Source organism: Archocentrus centrarchus, chromosome 18 (genome assembly GCF_007364275.1).
Source record: "Archocentrus centrarchus isolate MPI-CPG fArcCen1 chromosome 18, fArcCen1, whole genome shotgun sequence".
NCBI classification, from domain to species: Eukaryota; Metazoa; Chordata; class Actinopteri; order Cichliformes; family Cichlidae; genus Archocentrus; species Archocentrus centrarchus.
The window spans coordinates 5674367-5700000 of NC_044363.1; the positions used below are offsets into that span (position 1 = coordinate 5674367).

Sequence of the window (25634 nt, forward strand, 5' to 3'; positions counted from 1 at the left end):
GGGTTTTTCCCACAGATGAAAACTGTGATCTGTCGGCTTCTGCAGTGTTTTAAGGTCTTGAAAAAAGCTTTTCACCATCAGTGTTTTAAAAACACTGAATAGGCTGCAAAGTTACTGTTATCTTGCTTTATACCGTACTTTCATTGTAATAATGTTATATTTACATCATGATGCAATCAGACAGGTGGATTTCAGACACTATATGTGAATTATTCTCATATGAAGAGCACATTTTTTTATACTGGACAACATGTCTGTTATAATATTTTGAAAGCAGACACAAATCAATAAAAAAAATGTTTGATTAAAGTGTTGGAAGCTGATGTGTTTTTGGTGGCTAATGTTGGTCACAGAAATCAGATTTGAAGCATCACACCATTAAACTGATACTATGCACACAGCCTGTGATCATTTACATACTATTAAGGCTGATTAATATACACAGTGTGACAGCATATAAAATTGTCATGATGCAATATAATCTACAGCTATTATGTGGAAATATACTTTGTATCAGTAGAATTTACAAAAGTACAGTGTATCAGGTGTGGAGCCAAACAAAATGCAATTAAAATTGCATTTTGTTTGGCTCCTGTGTCAAAGACAAAGGAAAAAAATCACCTGTTTTAGTATACCTAAATAAGTAACGATCAAGGATACGCCACGGAAAAGGCTGCTCGTATTGTTCGGCCAGAAATGTCAGCCAGTCACCAGAAAAAAATGTGATGGTTAAATTAACAAAATGTAATGAAACAGCAGATGTGTAATGTGTAACAATGTGAAGGTGGTTAAGCTCACAAATGTGAAGTAACAGCTACACAGTGATGCATTTCTAACTCTGTTACACATACAACAAGATTAAATGGATGAATGTAAACTCAGAAGGAAACATGCTCAAAACAAACCGGGTGGTTCCTGAGGAGCCAAACAGACAGACTGCAGTGGAGTCAATGGGTTCAAACACGAGAATCAAACCAGAAACCAGGTCATCTCAGAACTGATGCACAGTACTGATGATGTCATCATAGTTTTCCAGTCCCTGCTCAGCCTCTGCAGGTCGGGCTGAGCCAAGACTGTTACCTTTGGCCGTGTGTCGATATAAAGACACCATGAGGTGAGTGGAGACCAAGTATGGAAAGAACGCCACCAGGTGGAGGAGCACTCTGATTGCAAGGTGGAGAGAGGAGGAGTCAGACGGCGGGTCAGCAGGGGTGGGTGGAGCTGTGGTTGTAGGTTTTTCTGCAGAGAGAATCCCACCTGTTCAGGTGAATATGTGGATGAAATAAGAGGTGAAATCAGAGTGAAGCTCCTCACCTGTCACAGTGATCCAGCTGGATGGAGACTCTCCATGACCGCTGATGCAACACTTGTAGAGGCCTTCATCAGACCTGTTAACATGCTGGATGGTCATGTGACCTGTAGGCTGCTTCCTGATGAGGGAGCCATCTTTATAGAAAGCAGCTGGGAGGTTGGAGGGAGTGGTCTTTGTTTGACAGAGCAGAGTGACGTCATCTCCCTCCATCACAGGGAGGACAGGACTCTGCAGGATCACTGATCCACCTCAACACAGAGACAAACTACAGCATTTCATCCATTTACACACAGCTTCATCAACACTAACTCCACACACTCAGCTTACCAGAGACTGTGAGGTTAACCATGTTACTGATGGCACCCTCTCTGGACTCACACCAGTAAACTCCACTGTCTTCTGTTAATATGTAGCTGAAGCTGCAGGAAAAACCAGACCATCTCCCCCAGCTGTCACACTGAGTCCTGGTTTCTTTGCTTGTGTTTCTCCTCAGAGTCCATCCAGCAGAGTCGTCGTCCTCAGCACAGCTCAGAGACACAAAGTCTCCTTCAAACATCTGCGAGCTGCTGGGACTCACAGTCAGACGAGCTGGATGAAGGAGAGTTTCATGATTCGTTTAGTTTAGCGTAGAATTAACTCTTTGACACATTTTAGGTCGTTCACTCCAAATGAAGAGAAATAAGGAATATTTGCTGAGTGGACTGTAACTGAAACTGAAGTATAAAGTCCAGACAACAACAACACTGCAGCCTCTGAGGGACAATAAACATTTTCTACACAAAGAGTTTGAACACATTTGGCTCGCCACTGACGTACCAACCTTGAGTCAGTGTGCAGCACAGCGCTGTGATGAGCCCTGAGGGGAAATGACACACAACTGTGATCTGTGACCACAAGAGAAACATTCACACAAAACTCAAACATGAGAATCTTTCATTTTTAGGATGAAAAACCACCATGGAGTGTAAAAATTATTGGATACATTGAACTAAAAAGTGTTTATTAATACCTGTGGTGGGTTAAAGGTTGTTTAGAACTGATTAAAAACAAACACAACTGGCTTCACTGTTCACACTCGTGAAGTCATTTGATAATTTACAGATTTTACTTACAGAGCAGCTGCTGAAGAGACGTTTGCTTCATTCTGTGGTTTCGTGTGGAGTTTAATCCACCTGCTTCCTGTTCACACCGTGATTATGTGAGATTATAATCTACTGAAAAAACAGGATTCATGTGCCTTATTATCAGGATAAAATACCATTACGACTTGGTGGAGGCGAAGGAGCTCTAAAGGAGTCTCTTTTTTGATGCTAGTAAAAATCACACAACCAAACATAGATGGAGGAAGTGAAACTGGTGATCTCATTCAATGTCTTAAAACCTTCTGAGGATGAAAAATGAAGCTAATGTGGAAGTGCCAAAAACACCCTCCCCTCTTCATAGGGTTAAGGCCAAATTGCTTCATTACTCACCCAGCAGTCTGCACAGCTTTCTTCCTTATATAGAAACAGGGGCAGTTTGTACAGTCAGATGAACCCTTCCCTAACAGAAACCACCAATCCAAGGCTGTTTTTCTGTAGATCCACAAGAAAATTTGAGCTCCGGTTGTCTTGACTTTAGCCCTCAGGTGACTGCTCACTTGACCAAAATGAGTCTCAGTCCTCGGGACCGCACACAGAGTGCACAGCGATTTCTATCAAGAGTTTTCCCGTATATCAGAAACATATTTATTTTTAATTTAGCCTCCTCTCATTTTGAATTTACTGTCAGCCACACATTTTAAGGTTCTTTTAATGCTAAGTGTTTGAAATCTGGGAGACCATCTGCTTTAGTTTTGAAAGAAAGGACTTCAGCTGCTTGAGTGTTCAGAAGTTTGTTTGTCGATTTAAGATGTCCAACGTAACATTGGATCATTATAGTAACACCCCCCCCCCCCATCCAGTAACAGAGTTGGGGGGGTTTATTTTTATAACTCATCTGTTTGTGTTTTGTTTAGTAAAAAATATCCCTTAATTCACTAATTTTCTGGGTTAATTTTCTGGATACAAGCTGTACAAAATTATCACTCCACAACATTATAAAACATTTACGCTTGATATAAAAAATGTTGGACAATTTGGCCCTTTAATTTACTTTTTTGACATTTCACTAACTCCTCTTAATTGGAGGGGAAAGCGACAATACACCGGTATTGATCAATATAATACCAATGTTTGTATCGATATTATCAATATTTCTATCAAATAACTGGAGACCCTGATTTTATATATATATATATATATATATACATAATAATGTGGCTTCAGATAGCATTTTGCTAGGAACAGCCTTGGTGACGAAGCAAGCTTAGGCTCCTAATTAGCCGCTACATTGGGCATTAAGTAATCTGTTTGTGGTAGCAGGTAAGTAACATTTGCCAGAAAAATGCCAGTTTTCTCAAATCAAGCTCATCTAGCTAAATTGCAATACAAGAGGAAACTATGGTCACAATCAGTGATTCTTTGAGAGATTATTTAGTTTTCACACTCAATCAGAGCCCCCAAGTTTTTATTTCCTGCAAATGTTAGCTGAAGCTCACGTGCCTGCTAACATGGATGAATTGCAAGCTTAGATACCAAAATACTGTCTTGACTAGAAAAGGTTGGGAAATTTATCCCAGGACTCACCTGTTTATTTACATTCTTACATTATCAGCTAAATCACCAGATTCATTAAGCTAGGTTAGCTGTAGCTACAGGTAATAAAGACTAGATGGGTAACCAGCTTTGATGGAGGGATGTGGCTTTCCTCACTTTCCTGTTTCATAAAAAAGTTGTTACAAGGAGGCATACAGTCACCTATGTACACAGCTTATGGCAGGCCGTTTTAACATAAAATCCGTTTGTCTGACTCTCTGTAAGATATCTAAAACTGCATTTTGACTAGACAAAACTACATTTTGACTATCCAGAATGGTAATTTAAGATATCCACAATTACATTCTGACTAGTAAGAATAATAATTCAAGATATCTTCAATTACATTTTGACAAGTCAAAATTCCTTTCGAGATATCTGAAATGACTTCACCGGATTCGTCATTTGACTGGTCACACATCCGTGATTACAATTTAAGATATCTCAACGTAATTATGACTAGTCAAAATTACGTTTTAGATATCTGAATTAAGCAACTGCGGGTAATCCCCCTTGTGCTGTACTGAGCTGTCCAAACAATTGCCTGTGTAGAATTTCATGTGGCTGCAATGGCGCTGGCCATTGTGGACAAACTTGAAATACAATGCAACAATATGGAAAGAGCTCCTCAGTATGGGATATGCGGAGAGCGCGAGAGTCGTGTACTTAAGAAATCTGCACAGAATCTCTGCTTTTATGGCCGTTGTAACAAACTGCCTCATGAACATTCTGACAAAATGCTCCGTAATTCAAGATATTTCAAACGTCATTCTGACTAGTCAGAATGTTAATTTAAGATATCTTAAATAGAAAAGCCGTCTAATTCAAGATATCTGTAATTCATTTGGAGATATCTTAAAAGGCATTTTGACTAGTCAAAATTGCAGTTCTAGACATCTCTGATTTAGTTTTGCCTAGTCATTATCTAGAATTTAATTTGCACTAGTGAAAACTGTTTATTGCCTATCTAAAAATACATTTAAGATATCTTTAATTAGAATTATGACTAGTCAGAATAAAAAACAAGATATCTCGAATTCACTTTAGGACTATCATAATTGAATTGTAGATATCTGAAATGTGTGTTTCAGATAGTCAGTAATTTACTGAAGATATCTTGAATTGAAGCCTCCATTCAACTCAATGGTAAATCTGACCTCATTTTGACTAGTCAGAATGTAATTAGAGATATCTCAAATAGGTATTTTGTCTAGTTAAGCAGCATTTAAAGTGCTATTCATCATAGAAGACTGTGATTCATGATTTTCAAATGCCTTTGTTTAGACAGTTTTTGACATTAAACAGGCATAAAATTAAATTTGATATCTGAGAGTTTTGTAGTTTTAGACTAGTCGGTTAGTCTAATTTTTTTTCCTTGTTTAGTTGACAATGAAATTAGTCGCCAGGAACATGCCTAGTCATGATATTACGCAGTTGGTCTGTTAGCAGGTAAGTTCACCTTAGATCAGTGCTCTTCAACTCCAGGCCTCGAGGTTCAGTGTCCTGCAGGTTTTAGATGTGTCTCTGCTTCAACACACCTGAGTCAAACATAGAAGTCATTAGCAGGACTCTGGAGAACTTGACTGCATACTGAGGAGGTAATTCAGCCATTTAATTCAGGTGTGTTGGATCAGGGACACATCTAAAACCTGCAGGATAGGGGCTCTCGAGGCCTGGAGTTGAAGAGCTCTGCCTTAGATAATGTTATAGTGGATAATACTGTTTCCCACTACCTCTTAAACCTTTACAGGGCAAGTGACTATTTTTGGTAATTTCCACACACTTTAAATATGACACATATCCCGCACCTCAGTGAGGTTAAGAAGCATGTAGTGTTGAAGAATGTGGTCATGAATAAATGGCCTAATGTTGTTTAAAGTTTGAATGTGTGTGTTGTAATGTTCTAAAAAGGGATGTTTGTAATGAATCTGTTATAATATTATCTTCATGAGCAACACTAACAAAATAAAATTAAAAGCCTAAATCCGCGGATCACAGCAGAGAATATAAACTGACCATTCAGATGTTCATCACATTCAAACACTGCCCTCTGCTGGATTCAATAAGTAACACACACTGCTTTCACACAGGTTTCAGTATCCACAAGTTGTTGGCAATAACTACAAACATATGTTATCATAAAGTAGCTACAATTTCAGTTACATGTCTGCGTTTCACAATAAGAATCTCTTTTGTTAAATCTAAGCCAGTGAAGCTCTACAAGCTCAAATTATGTTAAATCAACACCACTGTCAAACCAGCTTTTATAGAATCAGCACTGAACTCTGATGTTGACCCTTTATCACTTTGCATCTTTACTGAAACAAATGCTGAAATCATAATTTAAGATCAACAGCGCCTTTGTAATATTTCAACCTACATAAAACCAGAACAAGTTACTGATATTTAGCAAATATTGTGCAAATATACAGACTGATTCAACTACGTTCAAGAAGTTTATTGAATATTAGCCACACAAACTAGCCCTGGAATAAACAATAAATACAACTGGTGTAGGGAGCGCTTCGCAAACACGCCGTGTTTTCCTTTGCCCTTACGTGCTACATCATTTCAATGTTGAAATTTAGGATAAAATATATGTTTGAACATTAGGCTGTAAAAAATGTAAATGCAATAGACAACTTCACATCAGTCGAAGAAGAGTGAAAATATCTAAAAGAAAAAAATTATAAAAGTTAAATAAAGCTTATTAAATAAAATATGTAAACAGTGTATCTTGCTCAGATTTGGGATCTTCTGCTCAATATATTGGCCCCATCCCTTTTCTCCTAAATGATCTAGCTAACTAGTCCTACTTTCATCTAAGTTAACAGTGTATCGCTGCAATCAGTTTTAGACCTTTGGTACAGTTCAAACATTAGACGATAAATGTATGTTCACCTCATATATGCACGTTGAAAACTTGGATTCCAGCTACTGTGGCTTTATGAGTCTACCTTTACTGTACAGTCTGCAAATATGCAGACTGTACAGTAAAGGTAGCTCTACAAGGGCAAACTATATTTTCTACATGTTTTCTACACGGTCTCTAGACTTCTGCTATGTACACTACACTTAGCATTGACAGCTTGACAGTGAGCCCTGTCAGACACAGCATTCATCAGTTAACTACAAAAAAAAAAAAAAAAATCCAAGACAGCAGATTTCAGCCTCCATTACTGGTGTCCTACAAACCAGCATGTCAAGCATGACTCTGGGAATGGCAGCGACCAGGTTTATTTCAATAACAATGTCTAACACCAAGATGACGGGTTATAAAGCATTAATACTGTAACTAATTTCTAATTTCTTCCAACCCGCTACACTAACACTACAGCTGGTGTCCCAACTCTGAGCCACGCACAACTGACTTGGTGAAATCACAGTCCGTGGAGGTGGAGGCTGCTCTAGGCTGCTAACTCAAAAGTAAACAAAAGAAATAATGTGATGCTGGTGGGCATTACATTACAGACTAGTAGCATTTAGTTGTTTATATTTACTCATTATTATGTGCTCCACACACCCAGAGAGAACTAAAGAAAGAGAGAGAATGTGAGACGCTGTGTTTGCTTCGGTACAGCACGGTGCTAATAAGGGCCCAAAACAGTATCTACCCTGGGATCTATCACAAGTTGTTACACCTGTGATAACTCCTCTTTGTTTTCCCTGGTTAGTATCAGTTATTTTGTTGGTTTAAAACTGAATCATAAATTAATATTGTATTCGGAGTGAATGAAGACAGCTGGGGCCCCTTAGGGAGGTCATGTCTCTCTGACTGTCACCGCAGTTTGAATTTGTCAGGCTGACCGTTAGACCCGGTCGCCTCAGCCCAATGTGACAGGACCTGACGGCTAACAATGAATTGGTAATAAAATCAAGGGATAATTACCAAAACGTAATTAAAAGACACAAAACATACTGTTCTTCTTAGATAATATTCTTGTATATGAATATGTTTTGTTACACTTGTCACGTGGTATATTATTGCTAAAGGAAAAAAAGAGGCAATTTTATAAAATATTATCCTTTTTAACTATATAAATGAAAGTGTGATTATCTATCTGTCACAAATGTTTGAAAAAAAATCTGATTTCGTCTCATTAATGTGAGTAATGTCAATTAATATTGCTTTCCCAGGGATAGCCTGTAGAATAGGTGGGACTTGCATATAGAGGAGGAAAAAAAAAGGCTCTATAGATGTTAATTATGATTAGCTTTAATAAAATAATGTATTTTTATGTGATTAATGGCATGTACATGTGCAATATGTTGTTATGTTCTGATTCTGAGGATCTGTGCATGTGGATGTGCATATGGGACTGAAAACACCTGAAAATGTAAAAAAAATCAAGAGGTTGAGTAGATAAAGCCAGTAAATTCACCCAAACTCACTGATCTGGTGGCTGAATTGGCCAATTTCACATTTTGTTATAATTTCACTTTATAAATAAACTATCCACAGATGTGTGCAGCAAAGGTCTGGACAGCTGTAACATGGGGACATTTGGCTCCTCCCGCTTTGCCGTTTCACAAAAGAAATAAGCCATGACAGGAGTGGTGCATATTCGTACTGTCACAGTTGAGCCCACACACAGCAGCTCTAAAAACTTTAACGTTTTTGTGAGAACCTGTTAAATTTACATTTAAAGCTACTTACACATCCATCCATCCATTCTTTTCTGCTTATCCTGTTCAGGGTCGCGGGGGAACAGGAGTCTATCCCACCTGTCACAGGGCGAGAGGCAGGTCACCAGCCTGTCCCAGGGCTAACACAGAGACACAGAAAACCACTTACACCTATGGGCAATTTAGAATCACCAGTTAATCTAACCCCAGTAATGCCGCATAATAATAAACATAAAATTGGGCCCCCTTTACCAGCTATAGAACTGATTCAGTGGTAAACAACTTACTTTAATCACATCAAAAACCAGGATGCATTTGCTGAATGATCTCGTTTCAGTCGGGCAGAGACATGAAGGGATTCTTCTCTGTAAGTTACAGCAGCGTGTCCGCTTTGCCACTTTCTGAGTGTCTGAGAGTGTTTGCGGCCTAAAATGATGATTGTTTCATAACATATACATATGTTGAGAATTTTAGTGAGAGATCGGGTTTCCTGTCTGTACTTTAGACAAAGCCACAAAGGTCCTAGCCCAGAGGAAGGAGGTGTGGGTGTGACTGCTCACTTCTCTGTGTGACACGATGGTTCAAACATCTCTTCTACTGCTCTGTAAGTACAAAAAGCTCTTTTTATCTACAGTTACAGCATGCTGGAGAAGAGCAGCTCAAGGGGATAAAATTCAACTCATAAGGATGACACAAAGTTTCTAAATTCAACTTTTACTTAATTAAATGTTTTTAAAATGACAGATTGGCGCTGCAGTCAGACCACAGCAGTGATGAATAACATTCTCACCCACGTCTGTAATGTACATCCTGTCCTGTAAACACTTTCTGTTTATCACTCAGTGTCATCTGCTTTTTTCCACTCTTCCTTTCAGCTGATCTTTGGTGTTTTAAGCCAAAAAAAAATCACTGAAACATGTTGAAACTTTCTCACTTTGTCCAAAAATCTTGTGATTTCATTTCAGTTGTGACCTCGCTGCTGTGCTGCATGACAAACCAAGGTTAGTGGACGTGTTACAGGACAAACTAACTTTTAACATTAAAGCCTGTTCTGCACATACAGTAAAAGTCACATGTTAAGGAGTTTTTAGATATTATGATTGTGTTGTTCAAATGAAATTACAGCAACCACAGGCTGAAGTGACTCGAATAAAGAGCAGAAGAAGCTGCTGGGTTTGGACCCATCTGTAGACTGTAGCACAAAGAACAACAGCTCACAAAATAAAACAGCGAGCGATTAAGAAGAGAAACCAAAGACACATGAATGAACTAAACACAGAGGACTACACACGTCAAGTCAAGTTTATTTCTAAAGCACATTTAAAATCAACAGCGGTTAACCAAAGTGCTGTACATGTAAAATAAATAAAATAGCACAAAATGTAAGATAAGATGACAGTTAAGACAGGGAACATAAAATAATAAAACATAAGTAAAATGAAGAAGGAGAAACTAAACCAAAGCACTAGAAACTGAAAGCAAGTTTAAATATACTTAAACAGAAAATAGACATGAAACAACACAAGTATAAAGCAAACCAGGGATCTCATACAAATAATTAAAAACACCTTCAGACTCGATCGTCTCCAGCTGCATGCTTCCATCCTGTTCTCCTCCACCCCTGAAATAGACTAAAAATAAGTGCCTCGTGCTCATTTATAACAGAATCGCTCATTGTGTTTCTCAGCTCTTCATCTGAGTGTGAGTCCCAACAGCTCTCAGCTGTTTTATGGAGACTTTGTGTTTCTGAAGTGTGAAGAGGAAAGCAACAGCTCTGGCGGGTGGATTCTGAGAAACACAACCTTTGAAGCCAGGACTCGGTGCGGAACCGGGTGGGGAAAAGCAGCTGGTTCTTCCTGTAACATCAGATACATTGACCCGTTGGACAGCGGAGTTTACTGGTGTGAGTCCAGAGAGAGGGCAACCAGCGAGATCGTCAACCTGACAGTCAGTGGTAAGCTCGGCACATGAGTGCAGGTTATAATTTTATTGTTATTATTTAACATTTGACGGGAGGTACAGGAAGCCTGGGGTCTGGATGGCCTCACTGAAGACGTTTGGAGTATCAGACACGGCCTGCGTCTGTTGTCCGGTGAAGTTCACACACCAGTTTGTACCTTTTTCTGCACCAGTTCATGATCAAAGTGTCTGTTTATCTCAGTCTTTTTCCCCCGTGCCCCACTTCACAGGAAGAAATATTTTCATGCCCCAGCTCAAGGGGAGGAGGGAGTCCTCTTGGTTGCGAAGCAACCCCTTTGTGGCAACGTGACCCCTTTGTGATGTGGTACGAGAGTGCTGTGCACACAAAACGTGCGCATCTTTGTTCCACAAGTGGGGCGCGTCTAAACACTTTGAGAATCGCTGATCTAAAGGAACAAAAAATGATTCAACATGTACTGAAATATAATCCACTGAGACTCTCAGGAACGAGGAAAGGAGCCCCTGTGTTGAAGAAAACATGACAGAGACCTCCTCTGAATCAGCTGCTTGTTTTTGTACAGTAACTTTAGCACTTTGAATACTGTCAGAGTTACAGGTCTTTGAAATCCATAGAAGTCAGAAGGAAAATGGCACTTTTTGAGTCACCTTATCTTTACAGAATATTTGAGCCCTCATAACATTTAAGTTAAAAATCCTGTTTCTGTTTCTGTTCTCGCATACTTTTCTTTCCTACTTTGTGCATCAAGAGCTACTGTATGTCGTAGTTTCATTAAACAGCACCAACTTAACGTCTAGAGTATAGAGGCATTGATACCCTGGATGCTTTACTGGAGAAAATATGAAATAGTGCCTTTTGAGTAAACTTTAAAAATTCATATTGGTTTAAAGGATAGATAATAGTTCAACTCAGTTTAAATCATCCACACGGAAAGGCCCAGGTGGATCTGAACCGAGACCTTACAGTTAGGAGGCAACAGTGCTGACCACTGTGCCACCCTGCAAACTCCACGGCCTTTCTGTGTGGAGTTTGCATGTTCTCCCGGTGTCTGCATGGGTTTTCTCCGGGTACTCGGGTTTCCTCCCACAGTCCAAAGACATGCACTTACTGGGGTTAGATTAACTGGAAACTCTAAATTGCCCATAGGTGTGAATGAGAGCATGAATGTTAGTGTGAATGGTTGTCTGTCTCTCTGTGTTAGCTCTATGACAGGCTGGTGACAGCTGAGATAGACTCCCAACATTCAGAACTACGGTTAGGTACCGTGCATCATGACATATCCAGCTGATTTAGATCAAGTTCCTTAGACTCTCTTGCTTGATTCAAAGCTTTCACCAACCTCAGACTGTTCTCGTGAACATCACTGGCTGAAAAAGACGGTGATACTAATGAATAATGCTGATTTGTGTCCTGTCCACCCCCTTAAACCTGTACCTATGGATCAGTGTGTGGAGTTAGTGTTGATGAAGCTGTGTGTAAATGGATGAAATGCTGTAGTTTGTCTCTGTGTTGAGGTGGATCAGTGATCCTGCAGAGTCCTGTCCTCCCTGTGATGGAGGGAGATGACGTCACTCTGCTCTGTAAAACAAAGACCACTGCCTCCAACCTCCCAGCTGCTTTCTATAAAGATGGCTCCCTCATCAGGAAGCAGCCTACAGGTCACATGACCATCCAGCATGTTTCCAGGTCTGATGAAGGCCTCTACAAGTGTGACATCAGAGGCCATGGAGAGTCTCCATCCAGCTGGATCACTGTGACAGGTGAGGAGCTTCACTCTGATGTATTTTTTTAATTTATCCACATCTGAACAGGTGGGATTCTCTCTGCAGGTCAACCTACAATCACTGCATCGCCCCCTGACCCAACTCTGTCTCCTGACTCCTCCCTCCAGCTTGTGTTCAGACTGATATGGCACCTGGTGGTGTTCTGTCCCTACATCACCTCCACTCTCCTCATGGTGTCTTTATATCGTCAGAGAGCCACAGGTAACACTCTGAATCATTCACTGATCAATCGATACGCTCTCTGAACTCTTCATGTGTTTGCAGCTGATACATTTTATCCTTTTCTTTCTGTACTTTTTTGACTGTAGGTCACATGGTAAAGACCCTGCGTGCCCAGCCTGAACCTGGATTAGAGAATAATTATGAAGATGACATCACTGTTGTCACCACAGAGCATCACTTCTGAGCTGAGCTGATCTTTGGTGCTAAAGTGTCCTAGAGGCTTGACCTTTAAATAATTTAATGCTTTACTTTGTTCTTCCTGCCTCAGAGACAACTTAACCATTTTCATTTTTACATTATTCCCTGTAGATAAAGTTTAAATTATGTGTATCAACAGTGGTTTGGGGCTTATGAAATAAAAAATATAAAATATGTCTCTGGGTTATTTATTTTGCATGACTTCATTTTATTTACTATGCCATTTTAGTTTTCATTAAAGTCACTTAAACATTTTATTTTACTTTTGCTCAAGAGGTAGAGGAGGTCACCTACTAATTGGAAGGTTTCCAGTTTGATCCCTGACTCCTCTAGTCTGCATGCCAAAGTATCCTTGGGCAAGATATCTAACCCCAAATTTATTTCATATCCAAAAATTTGAATATGAGTGTGTGTATGTTAGATAGAAAGCACTTAAGCTTAGAAAGAAGTGCCTGTGTGTGTAAAGCAATCTGAGTGCTCAACATAGAGTAGAAAATTGCTGTTTTCCCAAAACTTCTTACATTTTTAAATTTTTTTTACACTTTTTATGCATCTGAAATTAAATATGCTCAATAAATAAAAAATAAATTCGTATTTAAATTATTTAAATAAATTTAAAAACAAAGGTAAATGAATCCATCTATTATTGTTGGCAGTTTCAGCCCTCCACAGCTGGGACCTCTGAGGGATGTAAGCGTTGAACCGATTATTTAAATGTAATTTAAATAATCGGTATTTTAAATAAAAATCAAATTTAAAATTAAACTTTAAAATTTTCTTTGATTAAACATTTTTTTTCTTTTGGATCAAGAAGGGAAGGCAAAGGAAAGGTTGAGGAGGTCAAGGAACGTTCGTGCGGGTTTCTGTTTCTACTGGAAGACAAAAATTATGCACGCACCAAAACCGGAAACAGTCGCCCGTTGTAAACAATGCTGTGAGTGTAGAGGTGTTTACTGTACACATTAATGCAGTGGTTGCGGTGATGAATGAAATCGCGGCGGAGAGTTTGGCTGAAATGTCTAAAGCCGAGGCACTGCGGGGGTTTGTTACCGAGAGACTCGAAGCCGCCTCCCGGGAGATCTTAGCGGCTTTGGACAGACTGGTAGCTGGGTACGAGGAGGAGGCTTTGGGCTTCAGACAGGAGATCGACCGACAGAGGAGACAGCTGGAGCTCCTGCCTCCTGAACCCACGCTAAGTACAGCCGGTGGGCCATTTACTTCATAGCTTATAAACGACAGTCCAGCGAGTCATGTAGAAGAAGCGGTGTCTTCGTCCACACCACACTCCTTTGAAATATCTTAAGAGTTTATATTTAGTTTGTCAGCTTCAAATCCCCACGCATCTGTTTAGGAAACCAAGACGTTTATCAATCAGCATAACGACTCTTTAATTCGGCTTCATTCTAAGTGACCATCGAGTCCCTGTTTTACTTTTTCATTCATTTTTTTCTTTATGTTTTTGCACCACCGGTTCACCAGACTCACACAGAATCGATTTGTTTTGTATTAGTTAGTTCGTTTTTATTAGGCCCGAGCCGACGAAGTCTCGGCGAGGAGCCTATTGGATTCACTATGCCACATACCCCAAAATGCGTTAAAATCCCCACGGTCGCATGGGACGCGGTCGCCAGTGACCCCCGACCTCATAGGGACGTGGGTCAGGTCGAGACGTTTCCGAAAAGGTATGCGTCGGGGTGACTGGGAAAACGCCTAATTGTTTTTGCTCGAATTCTCCATTATTCTTTATTATTATTATTTTTCTTTATTATTATTATTATACTTTCTCTCTCTTTGAACCCAATTTTGACCCCCTGAACATGCGCGAAAAGTCACCATTTTTTGCATGGTGGTCAGGTCTGGCGAAAAATTACGTATTTTAATGTCGCCACAAACTAACTCAAAAACACGGCTACACTGCGCCCCCTGGAAATTTCATTTTTCGGGCCCCTATGGGAGAGGCCAAATTCAAGTTTGCCCTAGATTCATGAAATTCTTGTCACACATAGATCATGTCAGCACAAACAAAAAATCCTCTTGAGGCACCCCTGCATGACCCACAGGAAATCCACCAGGTTCACTTGAAATTTGGCTTTTGCCGAGTCAGCAATTTCGCTCACCTTGTATTTGCGCGAACTTCTCCTACAGCATTTGACCCACAAACACCAAAATGGCTCAGCATCATTTAGAGACATAGGGCATCTAAAGTTATCGAAGGCTTCGTATTCATTTCAATTGTCTTGTCACACTAGGCCCCTGAAGTTGGCCTTCGTTTGACCAATAATTCCGGTCCTCTTTCCTGCCATCAATCGCACATGCTTTGCCCGATCTGCCCCAAAATGGAATCATTTATGAACACACCTACACTGAATCCATAAGTGCAGAAACCACGTCGATTGATGCCATAGCGCCCCCTACAGAATAAAATGAAAATTTGTATGGGGGTCCACAAAATTAGTTTCTCTGGTATGCATGAAACTTTTTGTACACAATCCTCAGATCCTCCTGGTCAGAAAAGGCAATCAGACCTATGCCCAATTTTGCACGCCACACGCGCCACCACACCGCAAATGTGCGTTGCGTTTATATGGGGAGCCAACAATTTACTTTCTCAGACATGCATGCAATTCGAGACAAACATTCTGTACCTCAGCACGATCAAAAAAGTCAATGAGACCCATGCCCACATTCCCACAGGAAATCCGCTAGCTTGGCTTGAAATTCTGTTTTTGCCAATTTTGCACTGTTGGACACCTCGTATTTGCGCGAACTTCTCCTAGGGCATTTGACGCGCTAACACCAAAATGCCTCTGCATCATCTAGAGACATAGGGCATCCAAAGTTATCGAAGGCTTCGTATTCAATTCAACGGGCTTGTCACATGAGGCCCCTGAATTTGGCGTTCGTTTGACCAAACATTCCCGTCCTCTTTCCTGCCATCAATCGCACATGCTTTGCCCGATCTGCCCCAAAATGGAATCATTTATGAACACACCTACACTGAATCCATAAGTGCAGAAAGCACGTCGATTGATGCCATAGTGCCCCCTACAGAACAAAATGAAAATTTGTATGGGGGTCCACAAAATTAGTTTCTCTGGTATGCATGAAAATTTTTTTACACAATCTTCAGATCCTCCTGGTCAGAAAAGGCAATCAGACCTATGCCCAATTTTGCATGCTGCAGCCGTGACCACCACCCCAATGGCAAGATGACGTCACTATGGAGAAACCACTACCTTGTCACACATATTGCGCAATCACTCACGCACTCTTTCTGCACTTTGCTTGCAATTTCCTTTCCCTTATGTACTGGACAAGACTTAATTTAGATTTGTGTATTCAGAGCAACAAGTGCACTAGTGCCCCCTACAGATGGAACAAAAGCATTACATGGTGGGAATCACATTTAGGTTTTCTGAAATGCATGAAAAAAGGTAGAAAACTTCGCAACAGTCAAATAGATAGATTCAACAGTGTTATCATGTCCATCCTTGCCAAGATTTTCATCTTTTGCCAGTGGGGATTCCATTTGGCAGAACAGGTGGCTCTCTGACAGCTTGAAGGGGGATCTCAGGTGGCTCGCAGGTGGGTTGCAGGCTGTTTGCAGGGCAGGTTGTTCGCAGGGAAGGCAGGTCGCAGGTTGCAGGAGCAGCGGCTCTCAGGCGGCATGCAGTGGGGTTTGCGGGGCTCGCAGGTGGCTGGCTGGAGATTTGCGGAGCTCGTAGGTGGCTCACTGGGGGTTCGCGGGGGCTCACTTGCGGCTCGCGCTGGGTTTGGCGGTCGCGCAGGCAGCGAGGGCCGTAAAACGCCGCTTGCGGCTTTAATTATTATTATTATTATTATTGTTGTTGCAAACCTCAAAGTTATAGTCGTTATGTATGCCGTACTTGTAGCTAGGCAGGTTTGCTCGTGAGATTTATTTTGAATAGCAGATTTTGTAAGTGGAGTCTATAGCATTAAAAGCAGAACGTCATAGACAAAAATAATAATTAAAGAAATAAAAGAATTCTGCTTTTGTAATTACACAGACTCTGTTTCTTTATTCTTGATTTCTCCAGGTTCAAAGCGCAGCAGGAGCTTCACCCCTGTTGAGGAAGAGGAGGGTGAAAAAGAGCATCTGGGGAGCCCGGACATAACTGGTTCATTAAGGTTGTAAATGAACAGTTCTTATTGATACAGTGGGTACGGAAAGTATTCAGACCCCTTTAAAATTTTCACTCTGTGTTTCATTGCAGCCATTTGCTAAAATCAAAAAAGTTCATTTTATTTCTCATTAATGTACACTCAGCTCCACATCTTGACAGAAAAAAAAAACTGAAATGTAGAAATTTTTGCTAATTTATTAAAAAAGAAAAATTGAAATATGACATGGTCATAAGTATTCAGACCCTTTTCTGTGACACTCATATTTAACTCACATGCTGTCCATTTCTTCTGATCCTCCTTGAGATGGTTCTACTCCTTCATTGGAGTCCAGCTGTGTTTAATTAAACTGATTGGACTTGATTAGGAAAGGCACACACCTGTATATATATAAGACCTCACAGCTCACAGTGCAGTCAGAGCAAATGAGAATCATGAGGTTGAAGGAAGGAGCTCAGAGACAGAATTGTGGCGAGGCGCAGATCTGACCAAGGTTACAAAAGAATTTCTGCAGCACTCAAGGTTCCTGAGAGCACAGTGGCCTCCATAATCCTTAAATGGAAGAAGTTTGGGATGACCAGAACTCTTCCTAGACCTGGCCGTCCAGCCAAACTGAGCAATCGTGGGAGAAGAGCCTTGGTGAGAGAGGTAAAGAAGAACCCAAAGATCACTGGCTGAGCTCCAGAGATGCTGTATGGAGATGGGAGAAAGTTCCACAAAGTCAGCTGTCACTGCAGCCCTCCACCAGTCGGGGCTTTATGTCAGAGTGGCCTGACGGAAGCCTCTCCTCAGTGCAAGACATATGAAAAAACACATGAAGGACTCCCAGACTATGAGAAATAAGATTCTCTGGTCTGATGAGATGAAGATTGAACTTTCTGGCATTAATTCTAAGCGCTATGTGTGGAGAACAGCAGGCACTGCTCATCACCTGCCCAATACAATCCCAACAGTGAAACATGGTGGTGGCAGCATCATGCTATGGGGGTGTTTTTCAACTGCAGGGACAGGACGACTGGTTACAATTGAAGGAAAGATGAATGCAGGCAAGTACAGAGATATCCTGGAAGAAAACCTCTTCCAGAGTGCTCAGGACCTCAGACTGGGCCGAAGGTTCACCTTCCAACAAGACAATGACCCTAAGCACACAGCTAAAAAAACAAAGGAGTGGCTTCAGAACAACTCTGTGACCATTCTTGACTGGCTCAGCCAGAGCCCTGACCTAAACCCAACTGAGCATCTCTGGAGAGACCTGAAAATGGCCGTCCACCAACGTTCACCATCCAACCTGACGGAACTGGAGAGGATCTGCAAGGAAGAATGGCAGAGGATCCCCAAATCCAGGTGTGGAAAACTTGTTGCATCATTCCCAAGAGGACTCATGGCTGTACTAGCTCAAAGGGTGCTTCTACTCAATACTGAGCAAAGGGTCTGAATACTTGTGACCATGTGATATTTCAGTTTTTTCTGTCAAGATGGGGAGCTGAGTGTACATTAATGAGAAATAAAATGAACTTTTTTGATTTTAGCAAATGGCTGCAATGAAACAAAGAGTGAAAAATTTAAAGGGGTCTGAATACTTTCCGTACCCACTGTATATTAGATGTCATTAATGGTGTCTGATACTGCAAGATTTGGTATCGATCCAATACCAAGTAAATACAGAGCCATCATCGCCAATACTAATACAGATACGATACGTTTTAATATTTATGAAGTATTTTCATGAAGTTTAAGTGTTTTGTGATTTATTTATTTTTTTCCCCTTAGGATCATTCATTAGTTAAAACCCAGGTTAGAAGTGGGCAGAGTTTATAGGTAAATAGAAAATACTTTATCAAAATAAACTTTTCCCCATATATTGTGATGTATGGATTTTTTTTTCTTAAATAAAGTGTAAAAAATGATCACTCAAAAACAAAATTTTTTTAATACTATAATAGAAAAATGTATTAAAAATATCACTTCATTCACTCATTTTCTGGATTTTTTCTTAAATAAACAAGTTGTACAAAATTATAAAACATTTAAAGCAAATTCCTTTTTTCACCCAATAAAATATGTTAAGTGTCATGTGACAGTATAATGTCAACACACTGTGGGGAGGGGAGGAGCAAAGTGTGCCTGCTCTGTGCTGTGACAGGAGCGGCACTTCAAAGATGCAACAGTCAGCTCGCATCTTTGAAGAAACCGCAGCACTGCATACAGGAGAGAAACTGAAGCTAAAGTATTGACCTCATTACACTGGTATTGATCAATATCAGTACCAACATTGGTATCAATATTATCGATGTTTGGATAGATCCGCCCACCACTGTTGGTCATTTCAGACAACAATTAACCTGCGAATGACCTCTGTGTCTTTTAGGTCTTTAGTACGCCAGCGTCAGACTGAAAGAAGAAACCCGCCCAGACCTCAGAACCACATAGACCTCAGGATCAGCATCGTGGAGGACTCTCAGACCAACCTGCTCCCAAAAAATGGTAATTTTAACAAGTCTGTCCCATAAACCTCATTTCAAAGAGTCAGTTTACCATGATTCCAGAAAATGAACACGCATTTGTTTTGGATCTTGAGATGGAGATGGCTGAATTTTTCTTCATGAACACTAAAATTGAACCCTGGCATTTTTTTTTTTTTTAAAGATTAAAATTATACTCACTCACCTGGGCCTGTTTATATGAACACAAAGGCGCACTCAAAGCTCTTCATCAAACGCTCTCAGTCTCCCTCTGCTTTTAGTTTTACAGCAGCCATATTTGAAAAGCTCCTCTCACAAACACTCCCCCTTTCAAAAGTCCTGGAATCCTCACTGCCAGTGAGAATTGTGTTTGTTTTTTCTTTTCGTCTTTGTTTCTTATTTCTTTCCAGTCAAAAGTGACATTTGAAAGTGTAACTTCAACCAAATAAATGTGATGCTGTAAGCACAGGTCGGAGAAATGCTCATTATATTTGTGTCACAGCAAATTTTGACCTAAAACAGTCTGAAGAAGCCATGGAGAACGTTATGCTGCCTGTAACATTGTTCAACATGAGGGGTTTGGTGGTGGGTCAGTGATGGTCTGGGGAGACATATTCATAGAGGGATGCACAGACCTCTACAGGCTAAGCAAAGGCACCCTGACTGCCATTAGGTATCAGGATGAAGTCCTCTGACCCACTGTCAGACTCTACACTGCTGCAGTGGGTCCTGGGTTCTTCCTGGTGCACGACAATGCCTGGAGTATGCAGGCAGTTCCTGGAGGATGAATGAACTGATCCCACACTGACCTGATCCTATAGAACACCTCAGGGACATTAAGTTTTGGTCTATCCGACACAGTCAGGTTGCACGTCAGACTGTCCAGGAGCTTTGTGATTCCCTGTTCTGGGAGGGGGTCCTCCAGGACACCATCAGTCGTCTCATTAGGAGCATGCTCTGACATTGTTGGGCAGCCAAGCCTTATGATGAAATATACAGTTTAACCTTATGAAGTCACCAAGTCATCATTGGTGATGTCCCTAGCTCTGGCACTTTCAGAATATGTGTTTTTTCTTCTGTTTTCCAAAGTCTTTGCAGTCAGGTGACAAAGAAAGGAATTATTTGATACAGATCAAAAACTATTAAAATTTTCTTCAGAAAATTGTGTTTTTGCTTTTTTCCAAAATATAGAGTTAGGGTTCAGAGTTAGGGCTGGGACTGTCACTGAGGATGAATTAGACCTCAGAGGGTTAACTGTGTGTTTTTAGCCATTTCAATATATATATGTATAAATGTAAATAACAGCATTTGAGATCTAGCCTGGTAACCTGCATTATGTGGTGATATGCTAATTGCTTATTAGCTAGTTAGCCATATAAAGCTGTTAATTCTGTGGTATAGTGGAGAAACAACCATGAATCAGGTTATCAGCTTTCTGTAGACTCCCAACTGCATCAACCCACAGGTTAATTCTTCAGTCTGAGGCACTTACATGCTTGGTACCTGTAATATAATCAGGGATGTTTAAGACAAAGTCTGGTTCACTTGTTGTATAAGCGCTTTGAGTGCTCAGACTGAGTAGAAAAGCGCTATATAAGAACTAGTCCATTTACCATTACCATTTACTTTGGAAGACAGAAACTCTGCTACAGATTGGATCTTTCTCTGAGAGCTTCTCATTCATTAATGCTGAGGCCAAAGGTCCTTCTGAAGAAACCCTTTCCATTGTTTGTGTCTTGATCATATTCTTGTTGTCACTACCCATAGTTTGTGACTGAGGGTGAGGATAATACCGAAGAGTAAAGTTGATCTCTGTCATAAAGTAAACTATTGAAACTTAATCATTTAAATCTGACACACCATCTATCCATTGTCTTCCGCCTATCCTGTTCAGGGTCATGGGGGGCTGGAGCCTATAGCTGTGAATGAATTTGAAATTCAGAACCTGGGTTAGTATAGGCTATCTCACTGTGTTATTTATCTTCCACACTCATGGCTGAATTTTTAACAAGAAAGTCTTGGATAAAAACAAAACAAAAAAAACTGATCAGCTGTTTCTATCCTCCTCTCTCTGTTAGTTCTGAAGAAATGTCCGGTCCTGAAGCTGAAATGTCCTCGTGGACAACAAGAAGCAGACTTCCTAGACCTGCTGAGATCTGCCTGCCCTCAGCTGGCTGGAGACAACAAACCCTTTGACGTCTTAACGTTAGATAAGAAGCGTAGATTACAACCTCTGAAACTGGAGATGCTGACGCCAGAGGAGATCCAGAGAAACATCACAGGATGGGGAAGGTCCACAGTCTACATTCGACTGAAGGTAGTTTGGATCATCTAATCTTTTGGATGACACAGCTGTTATTTTTGTTTGCTTGTTTGTTTGTTTTAAGTGATATTTTTTCAGGTTCTTAGTGCAAGGTTTGTTTTTGTTGTTTGTTTTCTTCAGACTCAAGAGGTACATCTGGCCAGAGAAGAAGACATTCATCATCTCCAGACTAAAAACATGTGCTCTGTTGTCTTGACTGCAGATGAGACAAGGTGATTCATAAGAACCATTACCTGGTGCTGTAAAATATTGGATACACAGCTAAAAGTACACACAGTCGTATATTGACTGGAGTAATGGATGGGAAGGAATAATTAATTTTTCTTTTATTTATTTATTTGTTTATGTTATTATTCACATAAATAGATGTGTGTAATGCAAGAGCTGACAGATTTTTTTTTTTTTTTGGGGGGGGGGGGGGGGGGGGGGGGGGGGGGTATAATATATACACAAACACATCCATCCATTCTCTTCTGCTTATCCTTTCCAGGGTTGCGGGGGGGCTGGAGCCCATTCCAGCTGACATAGGGCGAGAGGCAGGGTACACCCTGTACAGGTCACCAGCCTGTCACAGGGCTAACACAGAGAGACAGACAACCATTCACACTCACATTCATACCTAACCCCACAGCAGCACAGTGGTGTGGTGGTGGTTAATAGAATAGAATGCCTCTATTGTCATTATACAGGATGTACAATGAGATTGGAGAAGAAATACAAAAAGTACAAAAAAAGAGCACAGAAAGGAAGAGCTGCGAGCCGCTGCGTCTGTGCGCACCGCCATCTTGGATCCATCATCCAATTAATATAGGTGTTAATAACACTGTTGCCTCACAGTGAGCTGCTCCTGGGTTTGAATCCATCTTGGCCTGGGCCTTTCTGTGTGGAGTTTGCATGTTCTCCCCATGTTTGTGTGGGTTTTCTCCACATACTCTGGTTTCCTCTCACAGTGCAAAGACATGCAGTTAGTGGGAGTAGGTTTTATATATATGAAAAAACATGGCGACACAAACCAGCAATCTTGTTGTGCTGTGTGTGTGAGAGAGAGAGTGTGAATGTTTGTGTCTTTGTCATGAAATGTACTTAATAATGAGGATGGGAAGCCTGGAATTTACAGTTTTAGAAGGGAGGAAGCCTTACAGATGAGGACTAACTGGTTAACAGTTTGAACTTCTGAGTAGAAAAGACAGATATATTTTATACTTACAAATTATGAAACAACTTCAGATACTTTTGGCAATGTATTACCATGTTTTACTTGTCTGTATTATAGTGTACACTTTAAACACATTACTCCATTACCTTTTTTCTCCTGGTTTCTATAGCAATCCTGCCCAAGAGGTTGAAGGCAGCAAAGTAGAAATTTTGTCCAGCAGCTTAACTTCACAAGAAAACGACGTGGAAATGAGAGAAGCTAATAATGAAGAACCAGCTCCAGACTTTATAGCGTGCTCTGCAGCTGAAGGTAAAGAAGTCTTCAGCAACTGTGTCAAAAGGAAAGAAGAAAGAGAAGAAGGGAATGACAAATCCAAAAATGACCGGAAGAAATGGGCTTCTAAAATGCAATCCAGGATGGCAAAAAAGCAAAAAGTCAGACATCCCGGCACCAGTCGGACTAAGACTGAGAAAAGTGTTGCAAATCTTTCTTGCATGGTTTGTGGTGCTCTGCACATATCAGAAGTTATGCTTGTAAAACATGCCTGGAGTCACAGAGATGACCCAGGAAGTGTGTGTGGAGTGTGCGGAGAGCACTCAGAGTCTGTGGAGGTCTTAAAGGATCATCTGCAAAGTCGACACAAAACTGATGACTGCCACATTTGTGGAGAGTCTTTCCTTAGTAATCTTAGCCTCAATGAACATGTAGCCTCCCACTCAGGGGAGAGACCATACGAATGTGATGTTTGCCATAACGTATTTGCACTGAAGGTTTCCCTTGAGGATCATCGGAAACTCCACGAGGAGGGCAAGCGAAACAAATGTTACACCTGTCATAAAGTGTTTGAACTCAAAGAGCAATTAAAAGCTCACCGCAGGACTCACACCAACGGGAAAACACACCTCTGCGGTGTGTGCGGTAAATCTCTCTGCGACTACAGATCGTTATCCCGCCACAAAATGACCCATTCTGGGGAAAGACCACACAGCTGTAAGATTTGCGGTAGGCGTTTCAAACTTCCTGGGACTCTGAGACAACACGAGAAGATTCACACAAACAGAGAGAGATCGTACCTCTGTGACATTTGCTGCAAAATGTTCCTGACTAGTGCGCAGTTGGAGATTCACATGAGGACTCACACCAATGAAAAACCGTATCACTGCAGTGAATGCGGCAAGGGATTCAGCACCAAGGGCCCGTTGACGATTCACAAGCGGGTCCACAGTGGTGAGACGCCCTACCACTGCCCGGACTGTGGCTGGTCCTTCAAACGCAAGACTAACCTTGACAACCACTTAGTGCTTCACTCAGGCGTCAAGCCCTTTGTCTGCGGGATTTGTGGGAAAGCCTGTGCCCGTAAAGAGTACTTGACTGTTCACATGAGGACCCACAATGGAGAGAGACCATACAAGTGTTCCCTCTGTGACAAAGCCTTTACTCAGAGCCACTGTCTAAAAACACACATGAAGAGCCACCAGACAGCAGGATCTGAAACATAACATGTAAAACCTGACAAAATTCTGGTTTGACTGTTTAATTTTTGAACAGAACAGTGATAGTCAAATTATTGCCTTTAGCTTTATTTGTTCATTTAACCCTTTTACTTTGGGCAATTGCTGCTGAAGCGCCGATCCTATTGGAAAAATTCAAACGGTTCCTGAAAGCCCAGAAATTGCACTTCACAGCCATATAGGTGATATTTGTTGCCGGAAGTCCGCACATGGCGGCACTTTTGAAGTACGTTGTGCCACGGCCGATGCATTCGGAGTTAAAGGGTTAAATTGTACAATTACACTTTAGATGTGTACATATACAACCTTTATGAGCATCTCTAATAAAATCTTTGCTGCAACCTGTTTTGTATTGTGTATCTTTCAGTGGGTTGCTGCATTTACAATACCTGCAGAAACACAGTAGTGGTACAGTCCAACTTTTAAGGCTGTCACATTGTGACATAAAAATAAGTAATAGTAAAATTTTATAGTACTGCTAACACAATATTCTGTTTTGTATTTATCTTCTCTGTTCATAGAGATCAAACTCAAAACTATCATGTTCAAAATGTGGATTACAAATGTTTTGTAGATCACTGTTTCCAGTAAGCCTTGATGTCCAGATATTTCTTATGCTTATTTTATATACAGATACCAAACTGTCACACTATGGAAATTCTACTTTCATAATGGAAAAATACCCTACTGGCATACAGATCCCTGGACTGGGCCTTAAACAAATCCCTGCAAAGAGTGCACTCATTCATACCCCTGTATTCTTTGTTTTTGTTTTGTTTTCAGAGCACTAAGGCCCTGTACAGCTTAGTATAGTTTGTTAGTATAGTCTGTATAATTTAAACCTCCATTATTTTTTCTCTATTTATTGTGTGTATTAAGCTGCTGGATGCCCTAATTTCAATAAAGTATTCAATTCGATTTTATTTATATAGCGCCACATCACAACAGTCGCCTCAACGTGCTTTGTATTGTAGGTTAAGACCCTACAATAATGCATCGAAAACCCAACAGTCAAAATGACCCCCGATGAGCAAGCACTTGGTGACAGTGGGAAGGAAAAACTCCCTTGTAACAGGAAGAAACCTCCAGCACAACCAGGCTCAGGGAGGGGCAGCCATCTGCCGGGACCGGTTGGGCTAAGGGGAGAGAGACAGGACAAAAGACATGCTGTGGAAGTGAGCCAGAGATTAATAACACTTAAGGATTAAATGCAGAGTGGAGTATAAACAGAGTAAAAAGAGGTGAATAAAAAGAAACAGTGCATTATGGGAACCCCCACAGCA

The 25634-nt window shown here is 40.8% G+C and overlaps 2 protein-coding genes and 1 pseudogene across 2 annotated transcripts; 2 read left to right on the forward strand and 1 right to left on the reverse strand.

The window, feature by feature from the left end:
• Positions 1–991: 991 nt before the first annotated feature.
• On the reverse strand, positions 992–2455 carry LOC115796618 (Fc receptor-like protein 3). Its single transcript, XM_030752983.1, is given in 3 exon segments — positions 992–1560; positions 1640–1900; positions 2425–2455. Coding segments are annotated over 3 exon segments (861 nt in total).
• Positions 2456–9189: 6734 nt separating this feature from the next.
• LOC115797231 (Fc receptor-like B) lies at positions 9190–12854 on the forward strand (annotated as a pseudogene).
• Positions 12855–13642: 788 nt separating this feature from the next.
• Positions 13643–25343, forward strand: LOC115797228 (zinc finger protein 2-like). The gene is made up of 6 exons (XM_030753751.1): positions 13643–13961; positions 16815–16905; positions 19268–19383; positions 21440–21678; positions 21805–21896; positions 23010–25343. The coding sequence occupies exons 1-6, from the start codon at positions 13739–13741 to the stop codon at positions 24337–24339; spliced, it is 2091 nt and encodes a 696-aa protein (XP_030609611.1). The 5' UTR covers positions 13643–13738; the 3' UTR covers positions 24340–25343.
• The last annotated feature ends 291 nt before the right edge of the window (positions 25344–25634 follow it).